The sequence below is a fragment of the Adelges cooleyi genome, unplaced genomic scaffold (assembly GCF_023614345.1).
Source record: "Adelges cooleyi isolate 19-005CV unplaced genomic scaffold, UGA_ACOO_1.1 ACOO_flye_CR_arks_rails_tigmint_CR_PRNA_23, whole genome shotgun sequence".
Taxonomy (NCBI): domain Eukaryota; kingdom Metazoa; phylum Arthropoda; class Insecta; order Hemiptera; family Adelgidae; genus Adelges; species Adelges cooleyi.
The window spans coordinates 17,709,633-17,726,243 of NW_026095893.1; the positions used below are offsets into that span (position 1 = coordinate 17,709,633).

Sequence of the window (16,611 nt, forward strand, 5' to 3'; positions counted from 1 at the left end):
TATATATAGGTATTATATATTATATTTAGATATATTAGGCGTTTTCCAAAGGAGAATATTTTTAAATTGAACAAATGAAATTGTTGCAATTTATTCACAATGTAATGTAATCAATAGCAACGATTTATCATTGTGGCATTTACTTAAGGTTTTAAGTTATCTAATTACGTCAAATAGTCATTGAGCAATGATCGTAACGAATGAAATATTCAACTGTCTTAAAATAAATAATAAAAACCTAATGATAATGCCACAAAACCTGTATAAAACCAAACTAAACATATCATATATTTTAATTAACCAAAAAATGAATTACAATAATAATAACAAATACAATAACGAATGAATAATACAATCAATAAAAACAAGTCTGCAGGGTAAAGTGGGGTAAATCAACTTAATAATTTATATTACCTACTTATACAATTAGGCTTCACATAATCCGTACAGTTCACACGTCTTCTTGACAGTGCACTTCTCTCTATCATTGATTAATTTTGAGTAAGTACAATTTAATTAAAAATGCCCTCATTTTTGAATATTTACTATCCCTTTGTTATAGTTTCTACCACCAGGTGACGTTATCAGCCCCCGCTGTTATCAGTTATCACCTGTTGCACATACACACATCGTTTTAAGTGCATTTTTGCAAGCGTCTGTAACATTTTTGTGTGTCGCTACTCGCGTTTTTAAAATATATAAAAAACATTCAAGTGTGTGATTTTCTACTTGTTGTTTTAGGTATTCAAAATTTGAATACCTAAATTAAAAAAAAACGGTAAAATTTTTTTGCTAAAACAATCAAAATTGTACAACAAGTTTATCAGTCATTTTAAATTTGTAAATTTTTATGTTTAGGTTATAAAATATACTTTTTTAAAAGTAAAAAAAGAAAATTATCTTTATTTAAGCATCATAAAAAATTGTTTTATTTTAATCAGTGTCAATTCAGTGATTAATATATTATGTATTAAATAATTGAATATTTCTATATATTTCATACTATTTACCAGATTATTTGATGTGTCTTAAACTATTAAATTTATTATTTATTTAAAATGACTTATCAAACTTTATGAATTGTACTTTATAAACTATAAAATTAGTCTGAAATGTATACTGTGTTATAGGCAACCTGTTAGACAAGAAAAGTTGTCTTTTCTTGGTTAGCTAAATTATATAATGTGATTCACTAATTTTCTCCCATAATAATTTCAATTAGGTAAAATTAGTTTTCGAAACATTTTTGTTTGTTTTTTTACAATTGAAAACATGTTTTAATAACCACTCACTTTTTTGATAATTTTATATTAAATAATATTTAATTCTGATAAAGATTCAAAGCTTATTTAGTATATTGTATATATTTTTTTATAATTTCTTTTATTTAGAAATGCATTAGTTTTTAGATGTAGTTTTTGACACAATAAAGTAAAAGTAAAACAAATGTATTTTTTTCAAATCTGTTCTCATAGCACGTTTACTTTCGATAGCGAGTGATTTGTATCTGTATATTGTATTAAGTGATATTATATAATGCGTTCAAATGAAGGGTGTTTAATACATTGAATACTCTCTTTGTTTGAGTATACAATGATGTGTTGGATATACATTTCATTATAAAGTCCAGACACCGTTATCTTTATTTATATGCAGTCATAAGCAGAGTATAACGAAGTAAATAATTATAGATTCTACAAATAAATAATAAATTAGCCTTAGTTAGTTTAACCCTTAACAATACCTGCTATTGGCTAATAACTATAAATATGTAAAAAATAATGTCTTGATAATAATTGAATAGTTTTATTACATAGTATTCTATATTTTTGATATTTTCATTTTAGTCCGTTATCAATGAATCAAGGTATATAACTATTTTCTTTTTAAATAGTAATTTAGTTACATCTTATATGAATCATAATTCATGAAACACAATTTTGTGTCTTTACACAGTTTTGACCTCTAAACTTTAAGTTATTCAGATTAAAATTACTTTGAATATTGAAAACCATATGCTTTGTTTTATTTAAATTCAACTCTAAGACTTTGAAAACCATGAAAATGTGTGTTAATCACTAAATATTATATTAATTCATTATTTAGGATTTAACGATTTTCGATAGACAGTGATAACGATATTGGTCTATAATGGCTACAGTCTAATAATTATAATTACCGACTGAAATAATAAATAATAATTACTGACCAATTATTTATTTCCCGTTTTGTGTATAGGAATGAAGGCACATTTGTTAAAACTATTAGGGCACTTACCTGAAGATAATAATAAATTAAATATCTACAACTTTTATACTTTTCATAGTTAAGTACAACTATTTAACAGTATAAAGTTAGAATTACCTTCTACTAGTTTGAACTAGTATTTCTAACCAAACTATGTAGATATAAGATATTCCTAAAACAATTATACCCTTTTTGATGAAAAATAAAAATGGGATTATCTAATTTGTTTTTAAATTTTCACTTAGTTAAAATAGAGTTAACCAGACCACTTGATATCTAACATTTTAATTTCTGATTTGATAATTTTATTATATAAATTTTAGTGGAACTGGAAATAGCCTCATTAATTTTCCCATTAAATATGTCCATAGCTACATCTTTATCATTAAAATTTTTACACCTTGACCAATCTTAGTAAATATTAACGTATTTAAATCAGTCATATTATAGCTTATTAAACTTTTTGTGGGCAAAAAAACTTTAATAGCACATCTGGATGAGAACGAGATAAGATCATATGCTTACAAATATGACGAGATGCTGCAACTTGCAATTGTATCTATTTATTTTATAATATATATTATTTCTAATTTTTTTTTATATTATAAGAAAAGTTTACATTTCTTAATAAATGGAATGTAGACAGCATTAATAACAGAAAAGTCATAACTGATGTAGGTATCTATTCTATACATAATATCACTTCTATGTATTTCTTTGCTTTATTTCTACTTTATACTTTACTTTCTTTGTTTTATTGTATTTGAATGTAATTATAAAGTGTGATTGAAGGAACCAATATATAAGCAAGTTTGCGAACCTAGTTTGATAGTTTTTTTAATATAACATAATTGTTTAATCTAGTTTACAGTAATTTTATATTATGCCATATTCTTATTATCTTCCTATTATTCCATGCAAAAGAGGCCGTACAACTCAAAGCTCATAAGCTCCTACCTGTATTCTTTAACTACAGAATACATATGTAAGGTGTGGTAAAACTAATGTATACTTGACGCCAAATTCTGAAATCGTCAACTACTAATTTAGGTGAAAGGTAAAAATAATGTTTTATTTAAATAGTAAAACAAACAATTTGTGGGAAATTTCAATAAAATTATTATTATTTTATATCAAATAATATTAAATTATAACACATACTTATAAGATAGGTATTAGGTATATACTATAATATAATGTAATTTATTATGAATTTAACATTATATAATTTAACGTGTATAGTGTATACACGTGTATGCACAGTGTATAGATAACTGATAAAGGTCTAACTACAATTTGCAATACAGATAAGAACCTAACTAAAGGCAATGTTTTTGATATTAAAATACGAAATTGTTCTTGGCGGGTTTTTGGTAAAATCGATATTGGTACTATCTGTAGTATTACAGATTTTATAGGTTATGTAACATTTATTTCTTATCACGCGTTATCATTTTTTGGAAGAACTACCCCCAACTCTTTTTCAGAAAGCTGAGATTATTATTATTATTTTTTTTTTTTTGTTAACCAAAGATATTATAAGAAATGATAAAAAAGAAGAGTCAAGAAAAATTTCGCAGGGGATTCTCCAAACGTTCGTTTGTATTTGGCGTTTTAATCCATACATCATCATTCATTACTTAAAGTGCAACCCCTTCTATTTCATTTTTTGGACAAATCATGTTGGTCACACCGTTTTATTTGCATCTTCAGCAAATATTACTATAAACAAATATAAATATTGTCATACACGCAAAATTAAGAATCTAGTTTCAAAACCATCTTCATAACATTTTGAAAACTTTTTTTTAAGTGGACACAATGTATTATACGATATGTAAAACTATTATTGAATATCAAATAACGATTATAACTAATATTCAAAATGTGTTGAGAAAATCTTGGTTTTAAAACCGCTCATCTAAAGAAATTATTTGTTGTTTGTGAAAATTGTTTTTAGCTAGTTTTTAAAATAAACGTCCTAATATGCAATTATAAAAAAAAATGTAAGTATAAAACATGTACTTGCATGCATCGTTTGTGTTTATTAATAATATTTTATGTGCAGAATTCATTGCTACTTTACTGTTACATTCACAGGATAGTTGTTAAAAAAAAAACAATAAAACCATATTTAGGAAAACAATTTATCGTGAATTTAAACACAAACGAAAACTCATAATTATAAAACTATTATTTTCTGAGCTATCGCATCGAAACTTAAATCATAATTATCGCTAAAAGAATACAATAATTAGTTATTTATTTTTTATTTGCTCTACTGTTAATTGTTTAAAAATATTACTTGTTAGCCTTAGTAATCATTACTTAGCTTATTGTTATAAAAATTATACAATTTAAGTTGGCTAACTGATGGTACTATTACCGATATAATTACTATAATTTTAACTCTAATACAAATAAATCCTTAATCCTCTCCGGTGACGGACTGGCCACTTGGACCGGCTTTCGAATTCGAATTTGGGGCTTTAGGGCCCGTTGGGCTACTTGATGATGGTGCATTATCAGCGTATGATCTATATTTATTATGTAAATTTCGCATAAGCTCATATGTTCTTGCTGAAAATCAAATATTTTAAAATAATCAAGTATTTCAAGTATTTTGAATAATTATAAAACACCCTTATTATAGTTACCGGCTTGGATTGTATGGCTTGGCCCTTTCCCTCCCGGATATTCAGCAGGCATAATTTCTCTGGGGACATGATCGAAAACCCGTTCCGAATTTTTTCCATCGCAAAGTACAATCTACCGTTAATGCAATATTACATTATTCATACTTATGATAAAATATTATTAGTTATAAAAACACAGAATAAAAAGAAAAGAAACTATACAAATTTACATTGGCTCTTTTATATCGAGATAAAATAATGGCCGACATCTTCTCTTCTGTTCATTCTGCGATGAAACTCTCATTTAATTACTAATTCGAAGCTTACCTTTTGACGAAAATCTTCATATAACGCCAACCTGGAGGCGGCTGAATATACTATATTTACGAAGTCATTTGTATTCACAATGTAAACTTTTTTTATCCGCAACGGTGGAGCATTCTTTTAAAATCAAACAATAATGTAAAATACATAATAATCCATGAGTTAATTAGTGATGGAAATAAACGAATGATTTTAATAATAGTCAAACGATAAGTAATCGATATAAAGCTTAAAAGATAGAATATATAAGAAGAAGGCGCGCACTCGGGCCATAGGGCGTTCGGCGGTACCAACCGCGTTTTAGGATTTTCGTTCCAGTCAAGTGTCCAACCTGCACTCGGCCATTTTTCACGATTTTAGTATATAGATATCTGTGCGTATATTAGACAAAACCGGATGGTGCACTTCGTCACACATGCCCACTACGGCATTCAACAATAACAGTCAATAAATTCAGTGATGCGTATTTATGAAACAATAATTTCTCATAAAGTCTTTTTTTTCTATCAGTGTTAACACGTATTTGAGGAGAGTTTTGATTGTTTACATTTTTAGGGAATTACATTGCTTGAATAGGAAGTGCGCCATCTGGTTTTATCTGATATGTGATTATACTGTGCAGTGTTTAACAACTTATGTAAAAAAGTATGTATTTTTCATTTAAACTGGTCACGCTGTCGCCTACTTGATTACTTTGTTGCTGCGTACAGAACATTACACGGTGTTACAGCTCTATATATTTTTACACTATGTATTGTACGTACTTGTATGAGATGCAATAAAGTTCTGCCTAGAAGTACACTTTGCACGAATGGTTTAATGTGACCTTTATTGAAGCCTTTTCCGTCCAAGACCACAACAAGACCGTCAAACGTTCCGTACTTTATGAGTAAACATTTTATCATGAAAAAAAAGTATTTGACGGTCTTCTTAAAGTTATACTCGCTACCATTGGTATTTATCAATTGCGTGTATACGTAACGATCATTAGGTGTATACAAATCTGAATCACTAAACAATATAGAACAACTCCTGAAAAACAATAGGTATCATTATAAAACATGAATATTATATAGTATTCACATACACAAATTATAGCTCTTATTATTGTACCTAACTTGTGCCTATACAGCATAATGAACAAATATTGTTATTTTCTAGTTATAGAAAAACTGTTTAGGTTTCTGCGCTGGTTATTCTCTTTTAGAACTGAGTATCTCCAACAAAATTCTAACAGTGAAAAAAGGCCTTGTTTCAGACCCCGTCCCAAAAAAGTCAGCCTATCAAAGTAGTGTAGTATCTACATTGTGGTCAAGTCTGCTATTTCTTTAGTTCATAACTTCACTTCACTCCTATTTTCATAAGCAACGCTGCTCTTTTATTTGTATTGCTTAACACTTGGCCAGTTACTGAATGAAACATAAACATGAACCTTTCTGAATGAGGCATAGAACAGATTTGGCCGCAATGTAGATACAACTACTTAGATTCAAAATCTGTATTTCTTCCATCGTTAATATCTACACAATAACACACATGATTGCGCATGAGATCCTGACTCATAAAATTATACAGAGGAGCCATTTCATTAAAACATTGATTCTACAAGGGCTGCGATTTTCAGTGCAGCCACTTTAGAAAAAAACAGGTATTTATACGATGATGGGTAAATAATTGTGGTGGCACTATTCGTGTAATTATTAATGTTTTTTTTTAGAACTTTGGTCCAACTGAAACCGCAATTTTTGTAGAAACAATGTGGAATGCAAGCGATATAGAGTGTGGGGCTGGGCCCAATTTGAAGGGAATACTCAAACGTTAAATGTGAAAAAAATAGGTCAAGATAGTATTTGTGAATGTAGTTTTTTACATATATAATTTGGCAGCGAGTATCAATAACTGTGTGGGAACGAAAATTATTATTATTACTTGTAAAACGGTTGTGGTATTATTTATACCGTACAAATACATTTTTACATAATTATTGCTTACACGACTTTTTTGACTTCGTCTAAATCATTTATTTCTGGATCTTCATCCTGGCTGTGAAATATTTGTGGCAATTGTCGCCGATATTCATAATGTTTGAATATCATGGTACTAGCGCGTTTCACGTCAAAATTTGCACTATGAAAAAACATGACGATTTCTTTACCTATTGAAATATAAGCAATTATTAATATTTTATCTGACAAAAATTATATTATCAGCGTTTACTGTTCTTCAGCAGTTCATTATAAAAGCAAACTGTATAATATATGTTCATATATATACAGAGGGATCATTTTATCGTGAACCACTCAATATCTCATAGGGTTTAATAAGAAATTAAATTTTTTTTGTTTTATAATGTTTTTGTACAATGCGATCTACAATTTTTCATAATTTTTTTTTTTGCTTTCACTCCCCTCCCAACTTAGTTTTTTTCATAGCAACTTTTGAAACAAAAAGTTTCAAAAACCACGAAAGAGCATTTTCATGTCTCGCTGAAGTACCGAATAAACTTAGAGTAGTGGTGGAATCATAGGACATAGATAATGATATAGTATATTAAGAAGCAGTAACAAGCTGGTATATTAAAACATCAAGTTCCTGGCTAATATTGTAGTGTTTAATATCTAACTTAAAACAATTCATAGAGAATTTGGGCCCTTAAACTATTTTTAATTTATCATTTAATTCTAATTTGAACGTCTAACGTACAACATATCTCTTATCTCCTATATCTTACCCCTATCTTCCACCCCAACCCCAACCCCATTAACCACCCCATCCCTATTCCCACCCTCAATCCCATCTTCATCCCCATCCCATCCCCATTCTCACTCCCAACCCCATCTCCGTGTGGTTGCGCTTTTTTGGTAACACTAAGTAAATAACACTTTTTTCGGTTATGTGCCAGGGCTAAGACATGAAAATGTCAAAAAAATCAAATTTCTTATTAAACCCTATAAGATATGGAGTAGCTCACGATCAAGTGTTCATCGTGTTATTTATATATGTAAATACATATCATATAACATTCCATAGTGAACAAAAACATAAATACAAACGAAACATATAAAAAATGGTTAAAAATAAATAAAAACAACGGCCTTACGGTTTATTTTCGGAAATTTTTTTTTAGCCATTGCAAGATCTACAATTTCAGTAATTTTGTTATCAGTTATTTGCTCATATTTTGCTTGTTCTTCTAGAAGAAATACTTCATAGGAAACATTTGGATCATACAATCGAAACCCTGTAATACGTTGTAATATTATAATACTTATTGGTTACCGAAGACTTTACGGAATTATTTTAATTAGTAATGTACTTCATAAATTTGGATTTTGGTTTCATGTTGTTTTTTTTCTAACATAAATCAAGTAAATAATTCGTAGCTAGGTAAGTACATTTTTTTAAACAGGCTTTAATATACTTTAACGTCTTTTGTTTGTTGCGCTATACTGACTTTAAAGCTTGCAAGCCAGTTATTCGGAGAATAAAATGTCTTCAATTTTCTGTTTTCATATCGTTAAAATCATAGTCTATCAAATTCTATGAATATTCTCAAACAAGGCAATCGAAATTATTATCTCTCCAAATTTTAAAGTCAAGCGAGTTCGAATTTGAATTTTGTATTAAATTTAAAATTTACCTTTTATTCATAAAAAGGTGTTTTTCTAATTAAAAAAAACGGTTATCAGTTTCAAAAATATCCTTGAATGGTTGAGGATGTGTTTTTAATATTTCAAAAAATAATATATGTATTATGAATAGCTGAAAAAATTGCTATGGCACACACACGGATAATTGACACCGACACCGGTTATCATAACGAAAAATAACAGCTGATTTATCTGTTTAGATTAGAGAGATAAGAAAGATAAGAGATAATAGATACGGTTTTTACTTTAGAACACAACCGGAAAAAAACGACACCGACACCGGTTACCATAACGACAAAAATCAGCTGATTTATCTAATAAGATAAGAGAGATGAGAGATAAGGGGAGGAGATAGGGGTGAAAAATAGGGGTTGACAGATAGGGTGTGAGAGTTAGGGGGTGAGTTAGAGATGAAGGATGGGTTAGGGTAGGGGTGGTTATATGGATGAGGGTGGAAATGGGGATGAGGATAAGGTCTAGGATGAGGATGAGGTCAAGGATGAGGTCGAGCATAGGGTTGTGGTAGGGATGAGGATGGGTAGGAGATTTTAAAGTTTTTTAATTATGTGTTGTTTTCACAACGAACAAACTTAAATTAATGGTTAATGAATTGATTCAAAATAACTAGCCAAGTGAACGTCTAATAAATCCATTAAGGCCAATTATTAAAAAACTACTAAAAAACTTTTGGCCACAACATAAAATTAATCATCACCTACCATTCGAGTACCGTGGTTACCATTGTCACAAACCAAGTGTTTATTTTGGGTTAGCAACGAAAAATATTTTGAATGGTATCAAGGCTTCAGAATCGAGGCGGAAAAAAAGGAGCGGACGGTGCTCTGCAAAACGAGGCATAAAAATGTATCCCGTGGTGTTGCGGACTCGTACACAAGCTGTTAAAATATAAAATGTAATACCTTTCTTAGAAAAATAACTTTAAGCCAAGCCAATTGTCTTATATCTTCATCCGTGTCGTACAAAAACAAAAAATCGCCTTTATCAATAAGATATCTATAGGACAATCGATTCCTTTTTTAAGGTTTTTATTTGATAATAATTTTTTAAAATCTAATAAAAAATTTTAGTGATCATATAATCAAAATCGTGTAACCTTTGTAGACTTCAAAATATAACATAACTAGATCAATTTTAAAGATGTTGTTTTTGGTTTTCGATACATTTCTTATTTAGTGCATTGGTGTATGACTTACAAGTAATTGTTTAAACAATAGCATGGAATATCTCTCACTAAAATATGTTTTCCTCTTAGCTTACAATAAAATAATTTAAGACGCTTCTGAGTAAGAAAATATTTACAACTATTATTTAAAGAAGTAACGAAAATGATAAAATCATATTATACAATTTTCAAAAGGTTTTAAATAAAAATGAAAATCACCAATAGACATTTTTAGGTGGCGGATAAATTTCCTTATTTGATTTTTTTAAACCGTAGTTTTTTTACTGTTAAGTGTAAAACTGTTACATGTAAAATTGGTTTTATATTTATTCTAACAGAAAAATATTTTTCAAGGACAAAAAATACTGTGGCAACTTGAAAACAACAATGTTTTAAAAATTATTGGTAGTATATCGAACAAAACAAATTTTTTTTTCAGTGAAATATTTTTGTATTTGAAAAAATTGTACAAATAAGAACAATTACAACGACAACAACTGCAGAAAACACAAAAACGGTTTCGTTTTAACAGCAATTGAATAGATTTTCAATTCAATCTTACGCGTCGATAAAGTATATGTTTATACTTTTTATTGTAAATTAAGAAAAATGTACAAACATTTTGGCTATAGTATACGGTTTTGTTGATTTAAACCAAAATCCAAAATTAAGAAATCGAAATAATTATAAGTAGTATGCTGTATGGTAAAGAAATAGAAATAATTTTGATCCGCACATGATGCATTCTTCAATTAAACAACTTTTTATTTACCGATAATTATAACATTATAATTTTCAATAAATTGCCATAAAATATAATAATTATGTTTACTACTGCTTTTGATTTGGAGCTTTTCTAGTAAGCCATAATGGGATTTATTTAGGGCTGATGTATATTTATAATAATTATTATTTTGGCTCAACGAGACTGTTGTGATGATTGTATTTACTATTACACTTGCTAGGCTTATTCGGGAAATAAAATACTTTGCAAAAGTCTTTTATACTTGTGGGGATTGCATCCGGTCTGTTTTTAAAGAAATTACTGTAGGAAATATTTAAGAAAAAAAATGTTTTCATATATTCCAACCATTTCAATTAATTTACAGGTTAATTTGTATAAGCTTCAAGTTATCATTTTTAATTTAAATCATTTTTTTTTATGAGTAACAGCCATTCATAGGTATATTTTAGACCAAAAAGCCAGACACATTTGACTTTAGTCGATGATATAGGATGGTCCAATTTTAATTTAGTAAAGCGAATCGTGTTCTTTGGCTTCTTTACTATGTTATGTAGGAAATAGATTTTCATTTAAAAATTTCAGTTTCTTGTAACTAAATAAATTAAATTTATAATAATTGCAATGTTGAAACCAGAATTTTTTACATAAAAAAAGCAAAAAATCTAAAATCTGTTTCCTAGATAACCTAGTAAAATTGCCAAAAACTTACTATCTTAACAGTCGACATTTTGTCTGGCTTTTTGGTCTAAAACGTAAATAAAACCCGACCGCATGCAGTCCCCGTTAGAATAAAGAATGATCTATATTTAAATGAAATTTGTTTATTGGCTTACATTTTTAAAAACAAACTTAAAGCCGAAGAAAAAAGCAAATGACTTAAGACCCCAACCAAAGTGAAACCGGTTCTTATTTTTTAGGAACGCAACCCATAACGATATCGGTATTTGAAAAGGTACTTGAAAGTGGATCCGATAAAATCATTAGGGTCTCCAGTCTAATGTAAAGACATTTAAGAAGTACATATGTTTAATCCCCTTTGACCCAAATATGTCTTATAAAAATAAATACAAATGAATCAACTATGTCAGTGGAAAAAATATGTATACATAATATTGTTTATACATGGGTGTGGTTGCATTCATAGTGTTCATATAATAATATTTATGTAGATATATTTTTTATGTAATATAAAATCACCTCGAGTCTTAAGCAATTTACAAACGAAAATCAAGTTTTCTTAATATTTTTTATTTGTATAAAAAAAATGTACAATAACTGATACTAGTTGTGAGCTTATTATAAAAAAATATAGGTTATACAAAGTACTTTATGTTTACATAAGTGTCAATTTAAAAAAATGTTTTGAAATTCAGGTTAAAACTAGTTTTGAACTAGATAAATTTGTTGTTATTTTTTTGTAGGCTATTGAAGTACAAATAAAAATATAAGCCAAAATGATTTACTGTTATGTGGTAAAATACTAAAATTAAAGTTTTAAAAACAGCCGAATCACTTACAAATTTATATGGAAATATTCTTAATACATAATAGGGGAGGATATGGCAGATTGGAACGTGGGGTGGATTTTAACTGGATTTAACTAAACTATTTATAGTAACTGATAAGTTTTAAGAAAGATTCGTATTGGTCAAATTTTATTTTTCTTAAACTATAAAAACTATAGTTTAGAAAATTATTGCGGCGGCCCTTGCCAAACCAAGTTCAAACCCAAACTATTCAAAAAAACTAATCAAAAAATAAAGTGACCTGAATTGCAGAACCTAATAAAATATAAAAATGTATAAATAGTTCAATTAAATCCAGTTCAAATAGTGCCTACCCTGAAAAACAAAATACAATTTTAAGCACATTTTTTCCTTAACATTGCTTTTAAGAATACTTCAAAAGTATTTATGGTTAAGTGTTTTTTTTAAACAAAATAACACAAGGACATAATATATAATATTGTCGACCAATGTGCAGTAAGCTAAATCATTTTTTTCATACTATTTAATTCTTTTCTCTAAATCGACTTGCAAATTATTTTATTACCATATATTTTTAAATCACTAGAAAAACGTTTAAAATTCAATTCATATTACCTTGGATAACGAAAACGACGAGGAACCAAATTGCCAGATAACCATGTTGCATGTTCATGATTTTTAGTTAACGTCCAAATTTTTTTTTGCCACTTAATTTTTCCGGTTAGATTATTCGCAAGTGGTTAGGTTTGGATTAGTTATAGTACTAATTTTATAGTTGAGACTTAGCCGTGTTCTTCGTGTTCGGTAAGCGACTAAAATCAATATTTAAAAATCAACGTCGAACACATTTTCACATTTTCACCAACGTTAATAAATCAGTCCGCGGTTGCTACATTTGAAATTGTATTGTATTACAGTTGTTCCCGAGTTCAGGGCGTGCAAGAGTAAATTTTGCCATCAAATGCTTAGTAAATATAATATATTCCTACCTAAAAGAAAATATACGATTGTTAAATTGCTATGAACCGAAGTGAAGTCTATGTCCAACACAATTGTAGAGGTCTTATATAATAAAAATTTGAATGGAAAAACATTTTATCCGTTTTAGTGTATGTGTTATTATTCAGCTTATAACCTCTGGATGAGCTGAACGGTAAATTTGTTATTTAGGTACCTAAAATTTAAATACCGTAATGGCTCATATTTTGTACACACACAATACTATTGGTACCTAATGCTATTGTTATTGTAGCTATTAATTTCTGTTGTCAAGTACATTTATTACTGATGATAACATAACGCAGCAATTTGTACGTTCGAAATTGTATCATTTTTTTCGCAGTGTAAAAGAATTCAAAGACATCATATATTTATTAGGATTATTTCCTCTAAGTCCGAATATGGTCTCATAATATTTGTCTACCACGTCAATTTGTTATTTAAATCGCTTTCTATGTATTTGATACACATTTTAGAGCATTATTTAAATATACATTCATAAAACTTACTATAATTTGTTTTACCTATATAAGTTATTATACCTCATAAGTTACTGCGACGGCATACACAATAACTTATGAGTTATAATAAGTTATATAGGTAAAACTGTTAAAAGAAGAAATACAAATTGTATGATAATAACAAATCTTAAGAATGAAATACATATTTCACGTTGGTACTCGACAAAACTCAATAATAATGTCATGTGGACTTATTTTGACCGGGATCATAGCTAACTTGGTCCTTACCGGTCGGCCTATTGGTGTGGTTTGCCGCAAAAAACCCGGGTGGTCACCCATCCGGGATCAAGCGGTACCGGTCGCAGCTTAACCTCAGGCGCCTTGCGGCAGCTGCGGTATCCACTGCGCCACACCGTACCCGTGACAAAACTCAATGAGATATGTTAAAATGATTTTGTCAATGTATACAATATGCTAAATATATTTTGAAAACATAAAATATGAATGTTAAACAATCAACGAAACTTAACCAATTACTTGTCTATGGAATTTGATTGGAGCGATATAAAATACCTATATTGTCGTTGGCACAATTTCTGGGCTGGCCCAAAACTCTGCAAGTTTGAATTAAAAATATTTTAATAGGTCATACCCTAGAAATCTTTTACTAAAAAAATTAAACCTTAAAATGTAAGCTTTTGGACAGTTATCACTGGTCCCCCACCTTAGTCCTGAAATTGCATCAATGTAAAAATGTTATATTGTTTTGTCAAATTTTAGAGACCTGGGAAAAAAATACATTATATTGAAAAATTCGATTAAAAATGATTCGTTTATTCGTAGTAATTCGTCCACTCTTTATCGATCCAAAAGCTTTTGTTGTCGAACAATTTTATGAAGAATCTCATGAAAAATATTGTATCAGTTGGCATAGAAGATTATTTCGTTTTGTCTATGTACGTTTTGAGCTTTTTGATATTATTTTTATTATTGTCCAAATTCGTCTTGTCTAATATTACATTATTTGTGTACTTTAAAGTTAATGTTTGTGAAACGCTGTCTGTTTCATCAATCTGAGTGTCCTCTCAAGAAATCCTCTGACCACAACCTCTGTCGTGCATTTTAATAGAAAATTATGTTTTTGAAGTGCTTAAAAACTATCTTAAAGCTACTTATGGGCAGATGGGCTATTTACATACGATGTAGCAGCATATGACTTAATGGTCACCGTTTTATTTACTCTTGTAAAATGTGTTGCATGAGTAATAAGCGTGCGTTTTATTTCATCAGTAAATACAGTACACACATTGCGTTGCGTGTTAGATTAGGTGTATCCGAGGTGTATCCGAGGTTTAGCCGCAGTGATACACAATATTGGTTTAAAACAGTATAATAATATTATACAGTGTGGTTTTTTCGTAAAGTGATCCACTTGATACCTTACAGGGTTCATTGAATTTTTTTCCGCTGTGTTTTATACAATTCGATTTAATTATAATGATTTCGAAATAAAAACAAAACAATTTTTACGGAATTACATTATTTATTTAATCGTTTAATGAATTGACATAAACAAACTTAAATAATCGTATCTTATATTATCAATATGGATTATTATTGTTGTATATTTATTAAAATCATTAAATAATTAAAATACACGTGTAAATGAATAATAGAACATTAAATTTAAAACTTATAACCCATACTTAAAGCACTCCCAAAAAATATTCGTAGGTAAATTGTTTAGTATAATATTCAATTTAGAAAAAACTCGTACAACTTTTTAGCGTTCACTCATTGGTAACATTAGTGTCATAAACCTTATATATAACCATGAATAAATCCACAATGTCAAGACTCTTGTCGGCTGAAAAGTAAAGTATTTTTAGTTAAAAGTATATTTTAGTTCTTTAGTGTTACTTCAACATTTTGCCCACTATAATATCATATTTATTGTGGAAACATAAGCCTAGATCTTATACTATGCTCATGATCACTATGATAGTTGTTTAAAACAAATAAGCCGTTTTGGTTAACGCTATAATTTGCAATATTACCATCGGCAACGCCATCTTTAAGGATAGATTTAACGTCTAGGTGACTGAAATGCTCGAGCGCCATTTTCTCTAGTTCATTTCCATTGAGTAAGCCGTCATGGTCTTTATCGAACACACGAATGTTGACACGGCCCGTGATACATATTACTAATAGGACGCCGCGCACTGCGGCGTACTATTAGTGATATGCCACGGGCCGCGACACTTTACCGCCACAATCCGTCCGGCAGACACGAACTGACTGGCTGACCACCACTCTCTACCTAGGGTGCAAAGTCCAGTTCGGACGCCGGCATAGCGCGGCGAATATAATGGGTAGCTAATCACTTCCCGATACGACGCGCGACCGACGACTTACCGTTTTCCCAACGTATTCCGTCCGCCCTCGTATCACCTAGAATTAATTCGACGCCTTATCCCGACTTAACTTCTAGCGACCCCCCCACGACTAGCCCGCTAGTTCGATCATTCCGGATCCGTCCGCGTTTTTGTAAACTTAAATTTTAAACCTATTTTATATATTGCGTGGTCGAACAATAAACAGTGTTTACGCCGCAACCCCGTGTTGAACTTATTGACTTAACCCCAACCCGTGAGTTGCGTCCACACACGACCGCGTCAATAACTGGCTCCCCGAAGGAAAATCACCCTTTCTCCCGTTTCCAGCTCCAGTACAGGTACATTACTTATACGCTTGCTTCCGGGAAACCGCCTGCTTAAAATAATTACTCTTAATTAATTTTTTTTTTTTTTTCTTCTCTTTCTCCCCTTAAAGTAAAATAATTAAACTCAAACTGAGTCGAGTTAGGTTAGCTTAAGCAG

The 16,611-nt window shown here is 29.6% G+C and overlaps 1 protein-coding gene across 3 annotated transcripts; it reads right to left on the reverse strand.

Moving 5' to 3' along the window:
- Positions 1 to 4,629: 4,629 nt before the first annotated feature.
- LOC126835939 (retinaldehyde-binding protein 1-like) lies at positions 4,630 to 13,071 on the reverse strand. 3 transcript variants are annotated; one of them, XM_050568829.1, is made up of 7 exons: positions 12,888 to 13,071; positions 8,308 to 8,448; positions 7,200 to 7,362; positions 5,972 to 6,239; positions 5,211 to 5,324; positions 4,905 to 5,016; positions 4,630 to 4,827 (listed from the first exon to the last, which is right to left on the reverse strand). In XM_050568829.1, exons 1-7 carry the CDS (start codon positions 12,943 to 12,945, stop codon positions 4,676 to 4,678), a joined length of 1,008 nt encoding a protein of 335 aa, XP_050424786.1. In that variant the 5' UTR covers positions 12,946 to 13,071; the 3' UTR covers positions 4,630 to 4,675. The 3 variants fall into 3 exon arrangements, with proteins under 3 accessions (XP_050424786.1, XP_050424788.1, XP_050424787.1); XM_050568831.1 differs by lacking the exon at positions 8,308 to 8,448; XM_050568830.1 differs by lacking the exon at positions 5,211 to 5,324.
- Between the last annotated feature and the right edge of the window lie 3,540 nt (positions 13,072 to 16,611).